The following is a 20,988-nucleotide window of genomic DNA, read 5'->3' on the forward strand; positions in this document are numbered from 1 at the left end:
AAAAAAAAAATAAAGTAAGCAAAATTGCAATCCACATAAACATTTTACAGTTTTGCATTTGTGGAGTGGAAAGTTACACTTCCGCCTTGATAGAGCAAAAAGGGAAACAAATGAAGGGTAGAAGGAGCAAAAGAGAAATAAAGAGAGATGGTTGAGGCTACAGAAGTATAGAAAAGCAAAAGAGATGATTTGAGCAAAAAGGAGAGAACAAGAGAAACTTCTGAAAAACTACACAGAGTACATCAAGTTTATCCTCCAAAGAATTTTTCAAGGGGGTGATAAAATTTAAGGAGTTCCAGCCAACATTTTAAAAAATAAAACAGACTAAAGTACAAAATATGTTATACCATTTGTAGTAAGGAAAATTCTATTTTTGTAAATCTATTATTTCACATATTCATAAGTATACACTGACTGGATTGTAATGTAAAATATGTCTTGACTATGGGTAATTGACAAAAAATTTTGAAGATGACTGCTTGAGGATAATTACTAGCAGAACAAGTTCAAAAATAAAATAAATAATATATAAAGCTCTTAGTCCTTCATTTGACACAGAGAAAGTACTTTATGTGATTATAGATTACAAATTCTTGTAACACTAAGAACATCAAGAAGAATATGGCATTACAAAAGTAACTAAAATCTTATCTAATAAAGAGGGAATATGCTAATTGACCATCACTCCATCACAAAGATGGCTGCACCCACAGCTGAAGCCAAGTTCCCATAAGGAGCCTTAACAAGCAATCAGCAGGGACCTGAGGCTACACCCTCCCCCGACCCCGTAGGGCTTGACAGGGGATCTCAGGCCACACCCTCCGCCCCAGCATTGGGCCAGAGGACCTGAGGCTGCACCCCCCTGCCTGGCTGGGCTTGACAGGGGACCTCAGGTCATGCTCCCCACCCAGCGGGGCTTGACAGAGGACCTCAAGGTGCACCCCCAGTGCTGGGTCGGGGGAACTCTGGCCGTGACCCCCACCCAGCACCAGGCTGGGGAACCTCAGACTGCACCCCCAGCCCGGCAGGGCTTGATGGGGGACCTGAGGCTGCGCCCCCCTTCCTGGCTGGGCTTGACAGGGGACCTCAGACTGCACCCCCCACCTGGCGGGGCTTAACAGGGGACCTCAGGCTGCGCCTCCCACCTTGGTACCAGGCTGGGGGACCTCAGGCCATGCCCCCCACCTGGCAGGGCTTGATGGGGACCTCAGGCCTCACCCCCTGCCCCAGCGCCAGGCCGGGGGACCTCAGGCCACAACCCCCGCCCTGGTGCACCAGGCCGGGGGACCTCAGGCTGCACCCCCCGCCCCAGCACTGGGCCGAGGCTGTGCCCCCTTGCCTGGTGGGGCTTGACAGGGGACCTAAAGGTGCACCCCCAGTGCTGGGTCGGGGGAACTCAGGCTGCTCCCCCTGCCCAGCAGGGCTTGATGGGGGACCTGAGGCTGCACCCCCCTGCTGGTGGGGCTTGACGGGGGACCTGAGGCTGTGCCTCCCTCCCAGTACTGGGCTGGGGGATCTGAGGCTGCGCCCCCCCGACTGGCGGGGCTTGATGGGGGACCTCAGGCCATGCCCCCCACCCAGCGGGGCTTGACAGGGGATCTCAGGCCATGTCCCCCACCTGGCAGGGCTTGACAGGGGACCTCAAGGCACACCCCCCGCCCTGGTCTGGGCTGGGGGACCTCAGGCCATGTCCCCCACCCAGCAGGGCTTGACAGGGGATCTCAGGCCATGTCCCCCACCTGGCAGGGCTTGACAGGGGACCTCAAGGCACGCCCCCCGCCCGGGTCTGGGCTGGGGGACCTCAGGCCACCCCCTGTCCTGCTGTCGGGCCAGGGGACCTGAGGCTATGTCCCCTGCCAGGCAGGGCTTGACAAGGGTGGGACTGGCCAGGTCTGGATGTAGCCCAATGGGGGCGGGGGCTGGCTGGGTCTGAGTCTCATGCGATTTTGAGGCGCATGTGGGTGGGCAGGGACTTGACTCTGGGTCCCATGGTGCGCCCCAAACTCTGACAGGAGGAAGGTTTTCATATACATTTTACTAATTTTCTTTCATCTCTGACACTTCTATTATAGAGAAAGGGCAAATAGCAATATTAAATTATTTCCTCTAATTAATCCCCTTTTAATGTGCATGAATTTCGTGCACCAGGCTACTAGTGTATAAATACCAGATAAATTTAAGTCATGTACCACTTTCTTAGTGGAAATTATTTTCATGTTTCCTTTTGAGTTTGTTCACAGACCATTACAATATTCAAGTATTGCAACATACAAATATAAATCAGAGCTTGAAGAATTATAAAAGTTTAGTAAAATATGACATACTATTTAAGAATATTTGAGCCAACCCAGAATAGCTCAAGTTCCAAAGCACAAAGGTTACTACTTGGCTCCATTTAAAGTTGCAACAGGCAAACTTGTCCTCATTGGGGGCTAAATCATCATTTAAAACCATGACCTTAAAAGCACAACAAATTTCTTTTCTTTTCTTCTGAAAATTAGTTTAACTTCTGATTCTACTTTCAAGTCCTCATTACATCAAATAAACTTTTCCAAGACTTCTCTGTTCCTCAAAAATGAATATTTTATTTAATAAAAAGTCACAGCCCAGCTGGCATGGCTTGGTGGTTGAGCGTCAACCTATGAACCAGGAGATTACCATTTGATTCCCAGTCAGGGCACATGCCTGGGTTGTGGGCCTGATCCCCAGTGTGGGGTGTGTAGGAGGCAGTGGATCAATGATTCTCATCATTGATGTTTCTATCTCTCTCTCCTTCTCCTTTCCTCTCTGAAATCAATAAAACTATTTAAAAAAAATTTACAGAAAGTGGGTTAAAACATAAGTAACTTGGCTGAAATAAAAGCATATCTGTATATTGATAATAATTAAAGACCATATGAAAATAAATTTAATTGACTTTGAAAGAAGCAATCTCAATAATTTAAAAAGCCATTTCCTAATCATTTTATTTTGGATCATCTGCTCCATTATAATTTCCAACATATATATGTATATACATATGTGTATATACATACTGTTTTATTTCAATTGTAAGTTTTAGCATAATGACATTTCCATGTCTCAGCAATAATATGCTATATTATATTTAATAACAGGGTTAAAAATGGAGCTTCAATGATCATTGAGTAAATTAGTGACACCTAAGAGTAGAAAGTGCTTTTGAAACCCCCAATAATGTGTACCAAAAGGCATACTTGAACATGCATACCTCATTTTATCACTTGGTTCTTTTTTTTCAGGAAGTTCCATGTGCTTGGAGTCTGTTGATTGCTGCTCTTCAGCAACATTGGGTTCCTGGTTTACCATGGAGACCTCTGAAGTAAATGAGAGCTCGCCTTCATTGGAGACTCCAAAGAGGTCTGGGTCATCTTGAATTACATCAATTAAGAGGACATCATCTTCATATGCTTTAAGAATATCTGGGATAATTTTAATGTCTGAAAAGTTCTTAGTTGTTTTTCTACCACTAACTTCAGAGGAAACTTGTTTGAATGTTTCTTGTTCATCAGAGCAGACGGCAGGACTTTTCTCTATACACCCAGGATCACAAAAAAAGGTATTCTTTTCAACTGTGAGAGAAACAGCTTTCTTATTAGAAACAATATTGCCTGGTTCAGAGATATAGTTAGATGGTTTATTATTACCTTGCTTTAAAAAACTTGAAGAAATACTATAGAAATTCTTATTGCAGTATAAGTCAGAACTAGATTGCACTGGAGCGACACTGTTTTGTATGTTCAAAGACTGAAGTCCTGAAATTACTGTGGAGATGTTTTCTTTATTCCTATTCTGTCTTATCTCTGTTCCAGATACACTGTCAAGAAGCTCTAGGGGACTATATGCTTCTCTCTCTGATGACTTGGCATTTATTTCTTTTCTTTTTTCTGTTTTATTCTTAAGTAAAGGAATTTTAAAATTAGTCAGCCGTCCTGTGTTCAATATTTTAACCAAGTCTGGAACCACAACTGTTGGCTTAGCAACACATGTTTTTCGGTGAATAGTTTTGCCTGTAGAGTTGTTAGCTTCCTGGCCATGCTGGGAAGCCAGTGTCAAATTAAGTTTTGTTAAAGTCCCTCTATCTTTTCTTTTATTTCCTGTTACGTTTTGAGTCACATTAGTTAACCGAGTATCTTCAGTCGCATTAGAAACTACCTCTGACCCACTTCTGCTCGGTTCCTCGTACTTCATCTTTTCATCATCATTGATTACAGGTTCCTTTATAACCATTAAAGTGGGTTCTATAGCAGAAACTACTTCAGAGACTGCAGACAGACAATTTATATTGGAATCCAATTTTTCTTTACTTGAAGATTCACTGTTTGTTTCTTTTATGGAACTTTGTAATGGTAATTTGGAGTCAGTTAAGTGAGTCTGATTTGCTTGGTGTTTAAGAAAATCATCTTGACTAACACTTTCCCCAGACCCAGGAAGAGAGTAATTTGATTTTGGCAAGGAAGACCTTTTCCAACAATAGGCAGTTACTCTAGCACATGAATAACACGGCCAAGTTCTTTTACCTGTCATTGGTATTGTTCTGTGACAGCTGAACTTGGATTCTTCTGCTTCATTTCTTAAGTCTTCCTGTGATCTCTTTTCAATAGGATGGAAATCACTAGGTGATTTCACTGTTGAGCTTTTCACTGCCTTAAAATATTTTTCTGGCTCGGTGCTTTTACATCTTAAGGGCTCTGAAGCATTCTTGGTTTCTTCTTTCAAAAGTGGCGCTAGGGTTTTCTGAAACATAGTATTTACCAGATGCTCAGGACTTGTCTTTTTTTCTACTGTTTCTGGAAGACTTGATAAGTGATCTATTGGAGAAAGTGTATTATGGTTTACTTTTCTCAAAATTTTCAAAGTTTTTGCTTCTTTACTTTCAGCACCCATATGGTTTTCTTGTAACAGCAACTCAGACTTGTTAGGCACATTAGAGAAGTTCATTTTGATAACCATTTCATCTCCTTTTTCAGACAACTTCATCCTTTTCCTGGGTTTTCTCCCAACAGTGCTCTCCTCTACTGAGTATTTATTTTTTTCATTTTGATGGCAGGGAAGCAAGCCATTATTTTTGCTTTGGTATAAATCAGTTTCTTCAGGCAATAATTTATTTACTTCCATTAAGTTTTCTTCAGTGTTTGATAGGTGAGGAATATTATTTGTGTCACTTTTATCTGAAAGACTCCTAAGGTTTTCTTTCTTTAACTCTGAGGAATTTTCTGATACATGGATACATCCACCATCAGGTTTATATGTAAGGCTGTTTTCATCATTACAATCCTTGGAATGGGGGAAACAACTGCAATCATGTAATTTTAAAATGGAATTATTTTCTACTCCAGGTGACAAGCTGTTACAAGAATATTTTGGAGTATTCTTGTACAGTTCATCTTGAAATTCAACCTTTATATTTTGTGTAGCTTTATTTTCAGTTTTTTTGAAGAGTGGACTTGCTAAGTTTTCAAGTGTTTTAATTCGACTTCTTCTCTTAATACCGTCTACCAAAACTTCCTTACCCAAAGACTGCAAGAGAGTTGTACTTTGAAATTCACTGCACTCCACTGTTTGGAAAGATTCCGAACTGGCTAATGATTCCTTTCTTACCAGGTCAGTCCCTGGCTGTGGATCATCACTTGAGGCTCCAGTAACTTTTCTTTTTTCCTTGGCTGATCAAAATGACAAAAATATACCAGAAAATATTTTATATTGAGGAGGAAAAAGCAACACCAGTTAAAAAAAAATAAAGTGATGCCATCCATTTTCATTTTCCTAATTTCTGTTAAGGAGCCACATACAAACCTTTATAAGTTCTAAGACAGCTGAATAACCATCAGCATCATGGTCATTTCACACTAGCCAAAATGGATCACTAGTAGGAATTCCTTTTATAGTAATTCTGACCAAGAACTCCTAACTGGGCAAATACCTCTTAAGAGAATTCCTGTTTCTTCCCTCTCTCCCGGTCATCAGTAAAGCCCACGCTGGTTCAAATTAAACGCTAGTGGTAAAACAAAGATGGAGCAGGCTGAGGTACAAAGGCTAGAGAGGGAGTGGCTCCTGGACGCTTTCTTACTGTGTCTTCCCGACTGCAAGAGGACCTCGCCTCCTTCTCTGCTTCTAAGCCCTGCTGGTCCCACAGGTGTGAAGGGCCTACCTGCCCCGACCCGCCACGGGCCACCTCGCCTCGGCCTTCCCAGCCCCCGATGCCTCACCGGACTTGTCACTGTCCACCTCTTCTCTCTCAGACGCCCGGCCCACCATTCTCCTCTTTCTCCTGCTCTCCTCAGGCCCGTGGGCTTCAGGGCCGCAGGCTCCCGCCTCGCCTGGCTCCTGCGGCCGCCGGCCTCGCTTCCTCAGGCTTCGGGCAGGGCCCTCAGGCCCACAGGAGATCGTGGGGCGCGAGGGCGGCTGCCGCCTCATCTGCCCCGCACCGCCTGCCCTACTCGCTGAGGAGCCTGCGGGAGGCGCCAAGGATGCTCCCACCGCCGCCGCCAGGGATCTGAGGCCGGTCTTCCCGTCCCTCATCTGGACCCCCTATGGTCGACCGGAAGCGGAAGTGGGCAGCGAGGCCGGCTGGGCCGGCGCGTGAGGCAGCAACGTGCGTGCGGAAGAGCGGCAGCACCCTGTCAGGCTTCTCTCGAAGTCTCCGCGGAGCCTTCCTGTAGGCCCCAACCTTTCGGAACCCCTCTCCCGCCTGGCAGCTCACAGAGACCACTGTCCGCCAGTGACTTCTAACGCCACCTTAAGTCTCTGGACGCGCAAAACGGGCATCTTTCCTCACAGCTTGCTTCTCGAGTGTTGATAAGCGCGCCACCACCCACCCAGCTGTCTACGCCAGAAGCCCAGAAGCTAGAGACACCCTTCTCTCCACGTCATCCCGCACGCACGTAAGCTGTGTCTGATCCTACTTTCTGTGTTTGTCAGCCACCGTTCCCCTCTGCAATGGCTCCGGCTCTCGGCTGACAGACTGCATCAGCCTCCCAAGTTGTATTTGTGCCTCCATGCTTGTGTTATTTCAGTCAAGCTTCCACCTGCTGCCAGGCCATGCCCCCCAAAGAAAGGAGATCCTGGCACTGCCCAGCTTGACCCTCAAGAGCCTCCTTTGCCCAAACGCTAAAACTGACCAAGTCCGAACTCTTTAGTGCGGTGTTTGCAGCTCTTTGTGATGTGGTACCTGAGGATTTAATGTTGTCTTACTGCCGTTTTAGGGGAAAAGTTGGGCTTCAGTGGAAAACTATGCGCAGGAGCCGCCCTTTTTGCATGATATGATTCTGAGTCGATGGGACCTGCTTTGCAACTATGTAAGTTGTAAGTGGTAACAATGCAAAATAATGATCTCTAGACACGCAAATTTTGTCCTATAGAAGTTCAGTTGACTTCCCACTCCCACTGTGGAAGAAGCCAGCTTTGCAACCATATGCACATCATTTCAATATTCCTGAGTTATTATAAATGTATCGTTCTTTGGACTTAACCTTTTAACCAGTGGTTATAAAATCTGCCTGATGAGAGAAAAATCTCTAACACTTGTTCATGTTTAGATCTATATGAGAATCATAATTTTATCTTTTTTTTGGGGGGAAGGTTGCTATCTTTTAACACCACATACCCTGCCTTTAAACCACACGGGATTACTACTTGGAGTCCCCCAGATTTCATATGTTCTGTCATGCATTTGCCTCTCTACATGCTAGTCCTGGAAATTCTTTATTTGTGTATCTGTCTGGTGAACTACATATCCCTACCCCTTCAAGATTCACTGCACTGATCATCCTCAAGGAAGCTTTTATGTTACTGTTCTCCTTCTGTTTGGAGAGGGCTCAGCTGTTCATGCCTGCCTGCTAACACATTGCTTTCAGCTGCTTTCTTGTGTGTGTCCTTCAGGGTAGATACCGTCTGTTAACCTTTGCGTTTTGTGTGTTTAAAGCGGAACTTGTTGATTTTGAACACAACGTTATGTTATTCATTAAAGGATGGTAGTATGATGCAGAGAGAGTGTTGCAGTTTGGATGAGTAGTTTAAATGGAGTATCCTGCCCTGACCGGTTTGGCTCAGTGGATGTCGGCCTGCGGACTCAAGGGTCCCAGGTTCGATTCCAGTCAAGGGCATGTACCTTGGTTGCGGGCACATCCCCAGTGGGGGGTGTGCAGGAGGCAGCTGATGGATGTTTCTCTCTCATCAATGTTTCTAACTCTCTCTTACTCTCTGTAAAAACATCAATAAAATATATTAGAAAAAATAAATGGCGTGTCCTTAGGAGCTTTTATAAAAAGGGGGAATAGGAGGAGGTAGAAGAGAGTAAAGGGGGGGAGTAAATGGTGACGGAAGGAGACTTGGGGTGGCGAACACCCAATACAATATACAGATGATGTATCATAGAATTGTATGTCTGGAACTATATAATTTTATTAATCAATGCCACTCCAATTAATTCAATAAAAAAGTAAGCACATGTAAAGCATCTTAAACTTTGTTTCTTTCTGTTTGTAAATACTCCCAGTAAAGGGAAATGAGAATAGGAGAATTTAGAAAAAAATTAGTTTACAGATTTCAGGCTACATATTCATTCCAAGTTCACTTTGTGCCTCAGTTTCCTCCTTTTTAAAATGAAATGAGTGTTTCCTTAAGGAAACCAGAGTATGTAATCCCCAAATATGCCTCTTTAACAGAAAAATCATTTTGAGCTGAAGTCTTTCTCTGGTTGATCATAAATTGGAAGTAGAGACAAAAATGAGGGAAGTTGTCAGATATTAATTAATTCCTGGTCATTTGGGTCTGATTGTTACAGAAGTTGTCGGTTAGCTTTTGGAATTGTTACTAGAGTAGCAGTCTGACTTCTCACAAGTTTGACTTATAGCAGGCTGGCTTCCTGGGCCACTTACATTGTATATTAGAGGGTTAGTTTCCTGGACAGGTTGCTGCAGGTTGTGGGGCAGAGTTCTATTTTTATATATAATCTGGCTACAGTCTGTTTGCATATTTAATCTCTCCTTTTCTCCTGCCCCAGAGAACGAACCTTCCTCCATTTGTCCAAGGCTGACCCTTATACTGATGATCACACAGCCCCACTTGCCAAACTCTCCCATACCTTTCTTCTTTTTACCTGCCAGATGCCTCTGAGTCTCCCTACTTCTACTTTTGCCCCTTAGTTTCTTGAAAAGTGGTTTCCTTTCCCGATACATAAATTAAATTTCACTATCAGATGAGATTACAGGTTTAAAACGCTGACAACTCAAACGTTGCAAAATCCATAAAACTAACTTAACATCCTGCAGACACAACCACAACTCTCTTCAGGTGTGCTCACAATGAGGGCGGTAGGGCATACTTCAGAGAGCTAGGTCTTTGTTAAAACTGAAGTCCTCTACCTTTTATGAAATCAGTGGTTTCAGGCAATATAATTGTGTTTGTAGACACTAAAATTTAGGAAGATCTTACTTGCTTGCAGCCCTACCTAAGGCACTACTTAAACTACTGCCCTCTCCTATGCATAGTATCTCTGCTAGTGAGAAACATCCTTGACCAATAAGACCAGCCTCAACTGGGAACTTGTTAGAAATGCAAATTCTTGGACGCTGCTCCAGACCTCCTGAGTCAGAAACTCTGGGTGGGACCCCACAATCAATGTTTTAACAGCCCTGCAGTGAATTCTGGGGTGGGCTCTAGTTTAAGAACCATGGTCTAGGCCAGTGGTTGGCAAACCGCGGCTCGCGAGCCACACGCGGCTCTTTGGCCCATTGAGTGTGGCCCTTCCACAAATACCACAGCCTGGGCGAGTCTATTTTGAAGAAGTGGTGTTAGAAGAAGTTTAAGTTTAAAAAATTTGGCTCTCAAAAGAAATTTCAATCGTTGTGCTGTTGATATTTGGCTCTGTTGACTAATGAGTTTGCCAACCACTGGTCTAGGCTCTGGGGATCAATCACTTCCTTCATGTTGTGTGAGACTGAGGTAAGGTTCTGTAGGGTGCTTGGCATCCACATGCTCCCGAAGCATTTTTTCACTTCCTTGCATAGAGAGAGTTTTTAGTTTACTGCACCATCATTGTGACAAGCTACATTCACAGTTTGTGAGTCTAGTTTTCCCCAAGATTGGCTTGAACCCGTCACCGCTGCTGGCTGCCCTATAATTCACCTTGAAGTCAGCTGGAGCAGTCAGCTGGAGCCACGACGACAGAAAAGTACAAACCAGCCCTAAATCCTTTAGCAGTTGCTCCTCTTTGTGTGGTTTAATCACCCAGGTAGGAGAGTCCCTCCTAAGCACTGTGGCTGGTTTCCCCCGCAGCCATGCAGCCACAGTTACAGCTCTCCATGACTCTCTGCCATCTGCATAGCTGCCCCCAAACCCCCACATAACATGCCCATGCCTCTGGCTTCAAGAGCCTTCCAAATTTGGGGCGGGTGGGGGGAGGGAGGGGGACACTGGGCCCGCTTAATTCCTGCCAGGGAGGCCAGTGCAGTGGGAATCCAGCAGAGGGCACCTGGTCTCATTGCTCCTCAAGCCCTATTCAATGAGCTACATTAGGTACAGTCCCAGAGCTCGCCAGCTGTGCCTCCTTGACGACCAATTTTTCTTCTGGGTTCCTGCAAGTGGGAAGCAATTCCAAGGTTGTCATAAAACTGTTTGTGGGAATTTTTGAGCACTCCGGAGAGGCCGTGGACTATGCCCCAGATAGGGTTGTCAGTGCTGACACCAGGCCAGGCCTTGAGATATGGTGTCAGGGCCCCTTTCCCCTTGCACCTCACAAAATAGCCTTGCAAGATAGAATATTGTCAGCTTTCTTAATTTTTTTTAAAATATATTTTATTGATATTTTACAGAGAGGAAGAGAGAGGGATAGAGAGCTAGAAACATCGATGAGAGAGAAACATCGATCAGCTGCCTCTTGCACACCTCCCACTGGGGATGTGCCCGCAACCAAGGTACATGCCCTTGACCGGAATCAAACCCGGGACCCTTCAATCCACAGGCCGACGCTCTATCCACTGAGCCAAACCGGTTTCGGCGAAACTGTCAGCTTTCTAAAGAACAGGATAACCCTGTAAATAACATGGTCGTCAATAGCATGGCCCTGACATTATTTGGGAAAAACTGTTTTGTCTTGGGTTACTTACTGTGCAAAAACAGGATGTAGTTAATGTGCTTAAAAGTGGTCTTGCACAAAGGGTCGGGGCTGCTCTCTGACCTCCCCCAGGAGAGAGGGCAGTCGCCCGCCGGCAATAAAGGCTCCCTAAATTTTAATTTGGTCTGGACTCCAGTGGTCTTTACTCGTTTTTGCTCCACAACAAAAATGTGTCCTTTTCTTCCTATCTTCTGTCACGCTCAGTTATCCTAAAGTTATTCTTATTGCCCCCTTCACTTAAAATGAGAGAATAGCAGGGATTCAGGGAGAGGTAGAGACACACAGGCAGCTGGGAAGTTGTGACATAAAGGCATCAGGCTTTAAGTACATGTTCCTGAAAGTAAATGTTAATTCCTCCATCCCAGCCCTTCAGCCTATCCTGCTCTTTGTCCCGTGCTCAGAGATCTGCCTTCTCCCAGTCACCTCATTCTTCATTAACATCTCCAAGGGAATGAAGAGTTGGGGTTCCAACTGGAATAATTTTGAGGTTGTCAATGAAAAGAACCTGATACTCTGAAAATATTAGAAAGATTTTTTATTTGGGCCTGAGGATAGTAGCCCACAGGTAGAGCTTAATGAAACCTTGAAATAGAGCTCTAACTTTGGAGAGGGGGGCATAGGCAGAGAGGTAAGCGAAAAGTACATTTAATGCATTAGAAATTTCAATCAGGTCACACATAGTTTAATAATGAACAGTTTTACATCAAATGGAAGGAAAGTTAAGGATGGATCATTGTGCCCCTGGCATCAGGGAATCTGGGGATAGGGTCTGGGCAGAATTAAATCTTTAAAACTCCTTTAAAATTTTTTTTTCTAAAAGTTGATTTCAGAGAAGAAGGGAGAGGGAGAGAGAGATAGAAACATCAATGATGAGAGACAATTACTGATCGGCCACCTCCTGCATGCCTCCCCCCTCCCCCCTCCCCCCCATTGGGTATCGAGTCTGCAACCCAGGCATATGCACTGACTGGGAATCAGTCTTGGTTCACTGCCTCCACCTGTCAATCTGCCATCCCTCCAGCCCACAGGTCCCCAACTGCTAGATTTCTTTTACAAATATATTTATTGGTTTCAGAGAGGAATGGAGAGGGAGAGAGAAACATCAATGATGAGAGAGAATCATTGATTGGCTGCCTCCTGCATGCCCCACACTGGGGATCGAGCCCGCAACCTGGGCATATGTCCTGACTGGGAATCGAACTGTGATCTCCTCTTTCACAGGTTGACACTCAACCATTGAGCACACCATCTGGGTCAGATTTGTTAGTTAACCTCCAATTCAGCACAGCTCAGAGTTGGACATTTCAGGCAGCCCCTTGCTTCTTTCTCCATGGAAATCCCCAAGCCAAGACAGACATCTCCTCCCCAAGAATCACCTTTTTCCTCTTAGGAAAAGGAAATACAAGTTCTGACCTTTGGTTCCTTTGAACAAGATTTTGTGAAGGAAACTTTTGGGGAAGAAATCTGGTTTTCAATATTAGATGTTATGATTTTTTTAAGTGTGGCAAGTCTTGCTTCCAATATTCCAGCAAGTCTCTAAAGAAAGCAGCTGGGTATTGTGAGCTTTGATTGAAGCGACTAAGAATTAAGGGGTGGGGATGCTGTATTTAATCACCCTCAAACAGCCTTCTCCTCCAGCTAGATTTTACCTTAGTAAGGCAGCAGCCCCTTCCCCGTGCAGACACTGCAGAGTCTCCCTACCTCTGGACTCAAGCTTCATTTCCCTCTCCTAGGCCTGACATTGCTACCCGAATCTGCTCAGATAATTCTTCTTGGAAGCTCCACCCACCTATGCTTACCGACCTTCCGACTGGGCGCTGTGGCTCAGCCTTGCTCTTATACTACCCTCCTGCTTGTTCGCTGAAGAGAGTTCAGCTGAGGATGTGGCAGCAAGAAGCCTGCTGATAATCTGGTGCTAGGTGAGTTCAGAGCTCATCTTTCTACCTCTCTCCTTCCTTCGGGGTTGATACCCATAAAATCGAATTGTGTTCCATAGTTTAATATTGAAATTCTCATCAAGGCATGACTGATTTCTACTTGTTATAAATTATTTCATGTCAACACCTAAAAATAAATCTTAGCAAATAGTTTAGAACACAAAGGAGAAACAAATCTGTATTTAAAAAAACACATGTTAGAGTTATGATTTTAATTGTGAAATATAGCATTCAGAGATAAAATGAATATTTTCATACATAATCATAAAGCAGATACCTCTGTGACCACCACTGGGGGCCAACAAAGGGAACATTGCCCAATTATCAGAAACTTCCCCTACTTCCATCCTTTCTTACCTCTTGTGATAACCATTTCTTATTTCTTTTGTAGTTTTACTCCCTATACATCTATTCTTAACTGAGCTACTGAAGTTTTAGCTCTTTTTGAATTTTATGTAAGTTGGTCATACTGTATGAATTTTTTGTCTTTCCCCATTTTATGTTGCCAGTATTCATCCGTTTTGCTGCTCCAGTTTGTTTTTCATTGCTGCATAATATTTCATGTACTAATGTACCCCAGCTTAACCATTTTTATTGTTGATGGTTTTGAACAGGTCCTTGGGAAGCACAAATAGGGAAAACAGCAGTCATTGAGCAGTTCTAAAAAGTTCCAAGAGTGTGATTAGTTGTTTTGTCCATCAGTTGTAGCCCTCGCCACACACTGCTAACAAACTTACTGCTCTATCATGGGGGGAACAGGTTGTATTTTCTGTCCTTTGAATGCATGGGTCATGTGTGCTGTTCCTGAAATCTGAATTTGCATGAAGAAATAACCACCTGAAATAGTTCCTATTAGTTGTTTTCCTTTGTGCTTAACTTGGTTAAGTGTTTAACTTGATGTAAATTCTGGACTTTAACCTCAGGATGGATAACCTGGAATTCTTCTCAAGTATTGAGGTCTACCTTGGCTTAAGAGGATGGACCTAGTTTGTACCTGATTTTCATTGGAGATGATGATGATGATGGTTATTTTACTTTAGCAGCAACTCTGAAGAGTAAGGAATTTTGATCATAAAAACAATAATAAAAAAGATAAAAACTCAGCAATAACATTTTCATATTTTGAATCTAAATAATTGTAAATGCACATGCAGTGCTTAGTATGTAGAAAGCTCTGTTCTAAGTCATTACATAGAATAATCCACTTAATCCTCACAACAACCATATAAAGTTAGTAGTATTATACCTACTTAACCTGAGGCTCAGAGATTATAGGAAAATGACCAAACCAGGTTAAAAAACCAGATGATGAGCTCCAGAATCAAGTTTCTAGCCACTAAATTATGCTGTTTAATTATGATTTATTTAGAAATATTGAATTATGGCATTCATCAGGATAAGAGGAAAGCCATAATCTGGTGGCCAACACATTGGAGTGAATCCATCCAAAATTCATTCAAAGTAAAATCTGGAATGTACAATAAAATGATAATAATTAAAACACTTTAATAATAGCAAAGTATGAATTTTCTAAAGTTCTTAATATATATTAACTCATTTAATCCTCACAAAACTTAATGAAAAGGGTGCCCACTTTACAAATGGATAAGCTGAGGCCCAGAGAGGTAAAATAATTAGCCTAAGGATACGCAGCTGAAAGTGCATTATTGTGTTTCCCTAATTCTATCTAGCTAAAAACCACTTGTTCTTTATAAACATTCAAGGTTCTTTTTCACATGTATCATCTCATTTTATTCTCAAAATAACAGTGTGCCAAACTGTTCAGTCAATTTTCTTTAGCAGTTAAAGTGTAAGCTGAAATGGTGTGAAGCAAAGAAGCAATCACCTTGGGACACATCTTGCTAACGAATGCACAAAATAAATTGATGTAAAGCATAGGTGCTCACAGACACAGTTCAAAGTTATAGTGGCTTGATTCTGAGATGCTGAGCTGAGTGTAATTCCCAGGAAGGAGTTTGGCTGGGCCATTCTCACTGCTTAGGGTGAGCTCTGCCTGTATAATGGCTGCTGCAAAACAAATGCTGGCCCTAACTGGTTTGGCTCAGTGGATAGAGTGGTCGGCCTGCGGACTGAAGGGTCCCAGGTTCGATTCCCGTCAAGGGCATGTACCTTGGTTGCAGGTACATCCCCAGTAGGGGGTGTGCAGGAGGCAGCTGATGGATGTTTCTCTCTCATCAATGTTTCTAACTATCCCTCTCCCTTCCTCTCTGAAAAAAAACAACCAATAAAATATATTCAAAAAACAAAAAACAAAAAACCAAACAAATGCTGAACACTATTTTTGTTTTTCACTCCCCTTCACCCCTTCTTTTGTAAAAGCAAAAATCCTCTTCGGATTTCTTTCAGTTAGCAAAAACAGGTACTAATGTAAAAGCAAAGTGGTATAAAGTGACCGAACATTCAAAAAGCGGGGGATACCTGCTTCAGCACTCCAAGGTAACACTCCAAATCATTTTGCTGAAATGAAATCATGTCAGTCCATTGTGAGCAAGAATCACAACCTAAGGTTGCAGGGCTCAGTAGGAAATAGATAATGTTCCCAAGTGGACAGTACAGACTCAGGAAGTAAATAGAAGCCCTTCAAACCCAGCCAGGTGGAAGGCTGGGGTTTCACATCCATTCTGTTCTTGACTCTGGCCTTCTTTTCCCTGCCATGCATTTCAAAGGGATTGTTTAGGGAATTTAGGTGAGTTGGGGTCTTTGGAGTTGGGGAGAATGAGTGGAAATGAAAAATTAGCACTATTTGATGACACAAAGAAGGGTCAAGGGCACAAGTCAGCTCAACTCTTCCAGGCTGGAAAGCACACGACCTGAAATGGCATTCTTCTTGGGAAGGCTGCTACTTACAGCGGAGTATGTTGTTGAGTATACAACTTGTCCAGTCATACACAGTGGCCCTGCTGGTAACAGATGCACTTGGAAGAATTTTTTAATGAATGGATCTGGTTATAAACAAATCCACCAAAAATGATTTTCAAAATATGGAATAATTTTGTTCCCTTGTATTTTTTTGGTCAGTTTTATTGCACTGGATTTAAAAAAAAAAAAGGGCATGAGTGTGGGGATGGGGGGACAAGGGGGGATAAGGACATTTGTAATACCTTAATCAATAAAGGGGAAAAAATAAGAAAAAAAGAAAAACTTTATTTAGATATAGTTCACAACAATTAACCCATTTAAAGTGTTCAGTTCAATGACTTTTATCATATTCAGAGTTGTGCAACCATCACCACTATTGATTTTAGAACATTTCATCTTGCCCAAAGGAAACCCCATATTCATTAGCAGTTGTTCTTGATTTCCTCCCAACTACTTCAGCCCTAGGCAACTACCAATCTGTTTTCTGTTTCTATGAATTTGTCTATTTTGAACATTTCATATTAATGGAATCATGCAATATGTGATCTGTTTTTGTCTGGCTTCTTTCACTTAGCACTTTTTCAAGATTCATCCATGTTGTAGCATGCATTAGTATTTTATTCTTTTTTATCGCTGGCAATATTCCATTGCATGGATATACTGTCTACTTTTATTAATTGGTGGACAATTGAGTTGTATGTACTTTGGGGTTACTATGAATAATGCTGCTTTGAGCATTTATGAACAAGTTTTTGTGTAGATATGCTTTCTTTTCTCTTGGGTATATACCTAGAAGTGGGATTGATCGGTTATATTGTATTTAACCTTTTGGAACTGCCAGACTGCTTTACACAGCAGCTATGCCATTTTGCATTCCTACCACCAGTGTATGAGGGTTCCAATTTTTCCATATCCTGGCCAACACTTGCTATCTGTCATTTTTAATTCCAGTCATATTATTGGTGTGAAGTGATATCTCATTATGATTTTGATTTCATTGTATCAAGTTGAACATTGCATATCTTCTTTGGAGAAATGTCTATTCAGATGCTTTGCCCATTGAAATTTTGGTTTATTTTTTAAATTTTACTATTGAGGTGTAGGAGTTTTTAAGATATTCTAGATATAAGTCTCTTATCAGATATATAATTCATACAACTTTTCTTTCATTTTGTGGGTTGTCTTTTAATTTTAAAAAAAATATATTTAATTGATTTTTTTACAGAGAGGAAGGGAGAGGGAGAGAGAGTTAGAAACATCGATGAGAGAGAAACATCGATCAGCTGCCTCCTGCACACCCCCTACTGGGGATGTGCCTGCAACCAAGGTACATGCCCTTGACCGGAATCGAACCTGGGACTCTTGAGTCTGCAGGCTGACGCTTTATCCACTGAGCCACACCAGTCAGGGCGTCTTTTAATTTTTTGATGGTGTTCTTTGAAGCATAAAATTTTAATTGTGGTAAAGTCCAATTTTTCTTTGGTTGCTTGTGCTTTTTGTAACATAGCTAAATCTGGGTCATGAAGACTTATACTTGTGTTTTCTTCTGAGTTTCATAGCTCTTACACTTAGGTCTTTGATGCCTGCAGTGTGACTGATAGCCTGTGCAACCCTGTGTGGCAGGTCTGACTTGGAGACCCTGGTATTACATTAGATCTAAACATTCTGTGATGAGTCTTATAACATGAAAGGCACTGTGCTTATCTGTAGGCATTAGGGCAAGGTTTAGGGGATGTGCAGGTGCAGCAATTGATTTTTTTAAATGTGCCTCAGGCATGAAACAGCCCTGGCCACCAATACAGGCATCAAGCTAGGATGAACTAAGGACTGTATGTCTGCTTTGCCCCTGATTGATATAAGAGCAACACCACCAAACATGTGTCTCCTTGCGCAGTGCCAGGGGGTAGCAATTGATTTTAATAACTAGTTGTTGAGCATCTACTTCTGGGACACTAAGACAAATCCTTGCCTCCCAGTGAGCTCAGAATCCAGTGTGAGATGGACAAATAGACACTTATAACTACTGTGTAATTCAGCCATCTTTATGGGCTACTGCTATTTCAACAATGAAGTCAAGGTCCTTTGCCAAACAACCAACATCAGTCCCTTCCCATGCTGCTTCAAATGATCTAAGCTCAAGCAGTGTCCCCAGGTCCCTGTGTCTAGCACTCCTAATCCTGGCCGTATGGAGAGGTTCTGGAGCCACTTCTGTTCATGACTGATATAGGCTCAGAGTTAGTTTGAATATTTGATGGTGTCTCAGACAAATCATGGAGCAGACACCCTGTGTTGTGGAGTCATCGGAAGGACTCCTAAGAGTGTAAGTCAGGGCTTGGCCTGGACTGTGGGTTTGCATGCTGCTCTTTAGGTGTGTGGGCCATGGAACACTAACATTGTTACTAGCAGGGTGCTTGATACAAATGTAGAATCACAGGCCACTGACTCAGAATCTCTCCGGGTGAGACCCAGCAACTTGCATCTTACTAAGCTCCTCTGGTGTGACCCCTGTACAATGAGGCCTGTGGACCACGTACTTCACCCATGCTTCCAAGTGCTGATTGGGCAGTAGTTTCTCCCCATGGCACATTAAACTCTGGGGAATGACTGTTTACTTCCAGAAAAATACAGCCACTTTAGTTTTCTTAAGAACCCACCTAGCATATTCCTTGAAATCATCGAAGTGTTGACTGCTTATTAGAAACAATGCACTGTTTGATAAAGAAGCTATGATACATCTATACCGTATAATACTATGCAGTAGTAAAAAAAGAAGAATCTCTTACCCTTTGAGACAGCATGGAGGGACCTGGGAAGTATCAAGTTATGTGAAATAAGTCAATCAGAGAAAGACAAGTATCACATGATCTCACTCATGTGGAATCTAAATAACAAAATAAACTGATGAACGAAGTGGATCCAGAGACATGTGGAAGCATAGAACAGAGTGGGCAATCTTGGAGGAAAGGCAGGGGAGGGTGAGTGGATGGGAGGTGATCAACCAAAGACCTTGTATGCACAATGCATAACCCATGGACACAAATAATAGGGTGGTGAAGGCCCGGGGAAGGGGTGAGGGTTAATGGGGGAAAAAGGGTACATATTTAATACTTTCAACAATAAAGAATTAAAAAAAAAAAGAAATAGTGCCCTGTTGCTCAAATGAAGGCTCCCTCATGTGAAGCAGCTGAGTAGAATTGTGGATTCTTCTCCTCAGGTTTTCCTGAGCAAAAAATCTAGTCAGAGGTTATAAAAGCTCTCTCTGAACCAGCAGCCTCTGCCTTCAAGGGTGGTGGAGGAATCCAGCCTGTGCCTGGAGTCTTTTTTGAAACCTGTTCTAGTAGCTGTGACCAGAGCTTTATGACCTCTGGAAGGTAAGCCCAGGATAAACAGAGCATTTGTGGAAAAATCTGAGTTCCTACAGCATGGAGGGACCTGGAAAGAGCTAAGGTCAGCTGTGTGTCTCCCTGTCGCCATAGAAATGAATTCCCCTGTGCATTTAATATGCTCTCTGGAGAATACGGTCTCCAGCCACTGCTCCATTTTTGCTCTGAAGAACCATGGTGTCTTATGTCGTTCTGTGGGGGAAGAGAAGATTCCTAAGTCAACTGGTGTTGTTTCCATGGGGTGTTTGAGGAGCCCCTCAGGTCTTTGGTAAATTGCAGTTGCCTCAGTGAAGTAATATTTGATTCCAAGCGTTCCAAGCTATTCTTTTGTGTTTTAGTTTTATGCTTTTCTAAAATTACTAAGAGGTTGAATTTTAGCTTTGTTTTTAAGTCCTAAATAGGGGTAACTCTGCATCTAACTTTAGAATCATTCCTAGAAGGGCACAAGGCCTGGGGTTATTTAAGCCATGCTGCCTGCCCAGGATAATGGCATTTGAAAGGAGTTTGGGCTGTTAGTATACTTCATGGGTCCTTGAGGCTTTGGTTAGAAACAAGTTTAAAATTGAATTGTAATGATCAGAATACAGAGGTAAAATGCAGTATTATGGGCTCATGGGACCTTGTCACTCTACCCAAGGGAACAGGCCTGTCTACAATGGTAGTAACTAAATCACCATAGCAACACCGCCCAGTCATTTTAATTTTGGTCGTGGCTATGAAGGGGCCAGATGGTTGCTATTTTAGCTGATAGTAAACTCCTGGGTTTTTGTTTTCAACTCAGTTCAGGTGCTGGGTTTTGATTCCATTTCAAGGCTGTAATGTATCTGGATTCAAGCCAGGAATGAGTCCTGTCAAATGTGAGCATCCTGTATAATAAAGAGCTAATATGCAAATGGTCGTCATGCCCTGCGTCCTCCCGCCAGGGCCAGGGCACCTGATGCCGTTCTCCCCCACCTCGGCGGGGCTTGACAGGGGACCTGAGGCTGCGCCCCCACCCAGCGCTGCCCTGCCCTGCGGGGCTTGACGGGGGTGGGGCCGGCTGGGTCTGGGTCTTGTGTGATTTCGAGGTGGGCGGGGACTTGACTCTGAGTCCCGTGGCACGCCCCAGACTCTGACAGGAGGGAGATTTTCATATACATTTTACTAATTTTCTTTCATCTCTGACACTTCTATTATAAAGAAAGGGCAAATAGCAATATTAAAATATTTCCTCTGATTAATTCCCTTTTAATGTTCAGGAATTTCACACACCAGGCCACTAGTTGCTAAATAAAAGGTAGTGCTTCTTTGGGCACCTGGTCTGGTTTGTTAGCTCTGGCTTAAAGTCACTTCCTACTGGCCACTCTGCCTGGATTATCAGTGCAGCCTGCCAAAGCACCCAAACCAAAATGATACAGTGCCTAGTTTTAAGTCCTATCTGACAGCTCCATCTACACATCAGAACCTCACTGGCTGTTCCTCTTTCCCTTCCATGGTAGGCCACTGCTGCTCTAAAGACAATTTTCAATGAGAGAACACCATTGACTTTAAACCTGGGGATGTCCTTGTACTTCTTCCCTAGTATGGGGTTGGCTTATGAGGCTGGTTTATTTCTCTACACTATCTCTCCTCTTTCAGAGGTAGTCATTTCCTCCTGGCCACTCTCCAGCTGTGG

At 43.1% G+C, this 20,988-nt stretch overlaps 1 protein-coding gene across 1 annotated transcript in view; it reads right to left on the reverse strand.

Moving 5' to 3' along the window:
* Positions 1–6,540, reverse strand: part of TOPAZ1 (testis and ovary specific TOPAZ 1) — a gene marked incomplete at both ends in the record, with an annotated part of 44,610 nt that extends 38,070 nt beyond the window's left edge. Inside the window, 2 exons of the mRNA XM_080675541.1 lie at positions 3,230–5,681; positions 6,228–6,540. Coding sequence (XP_080531667.1) covers positions 3,230–5,681; positions 6,228–6,540 — 2,765 coding nt within the window. The remainder of the gene's footprint in view (positions 1–3,229; positions 5,682–6,227) is intronic.
* Positions 6,541–20,988: the final 14,448 nt, after the last annotated feature.

Source organism: Plecotus auritus (genome assembly GCF_963455305.1).
Source record: "Plecotus auritus genome assembly, chromosome: 6".
NCBI lineage: Eukaryota > Metazoa > Chordata > Mammalia > Chiroptera > Vespertilionidae > Plecotus > Plecotus auritus.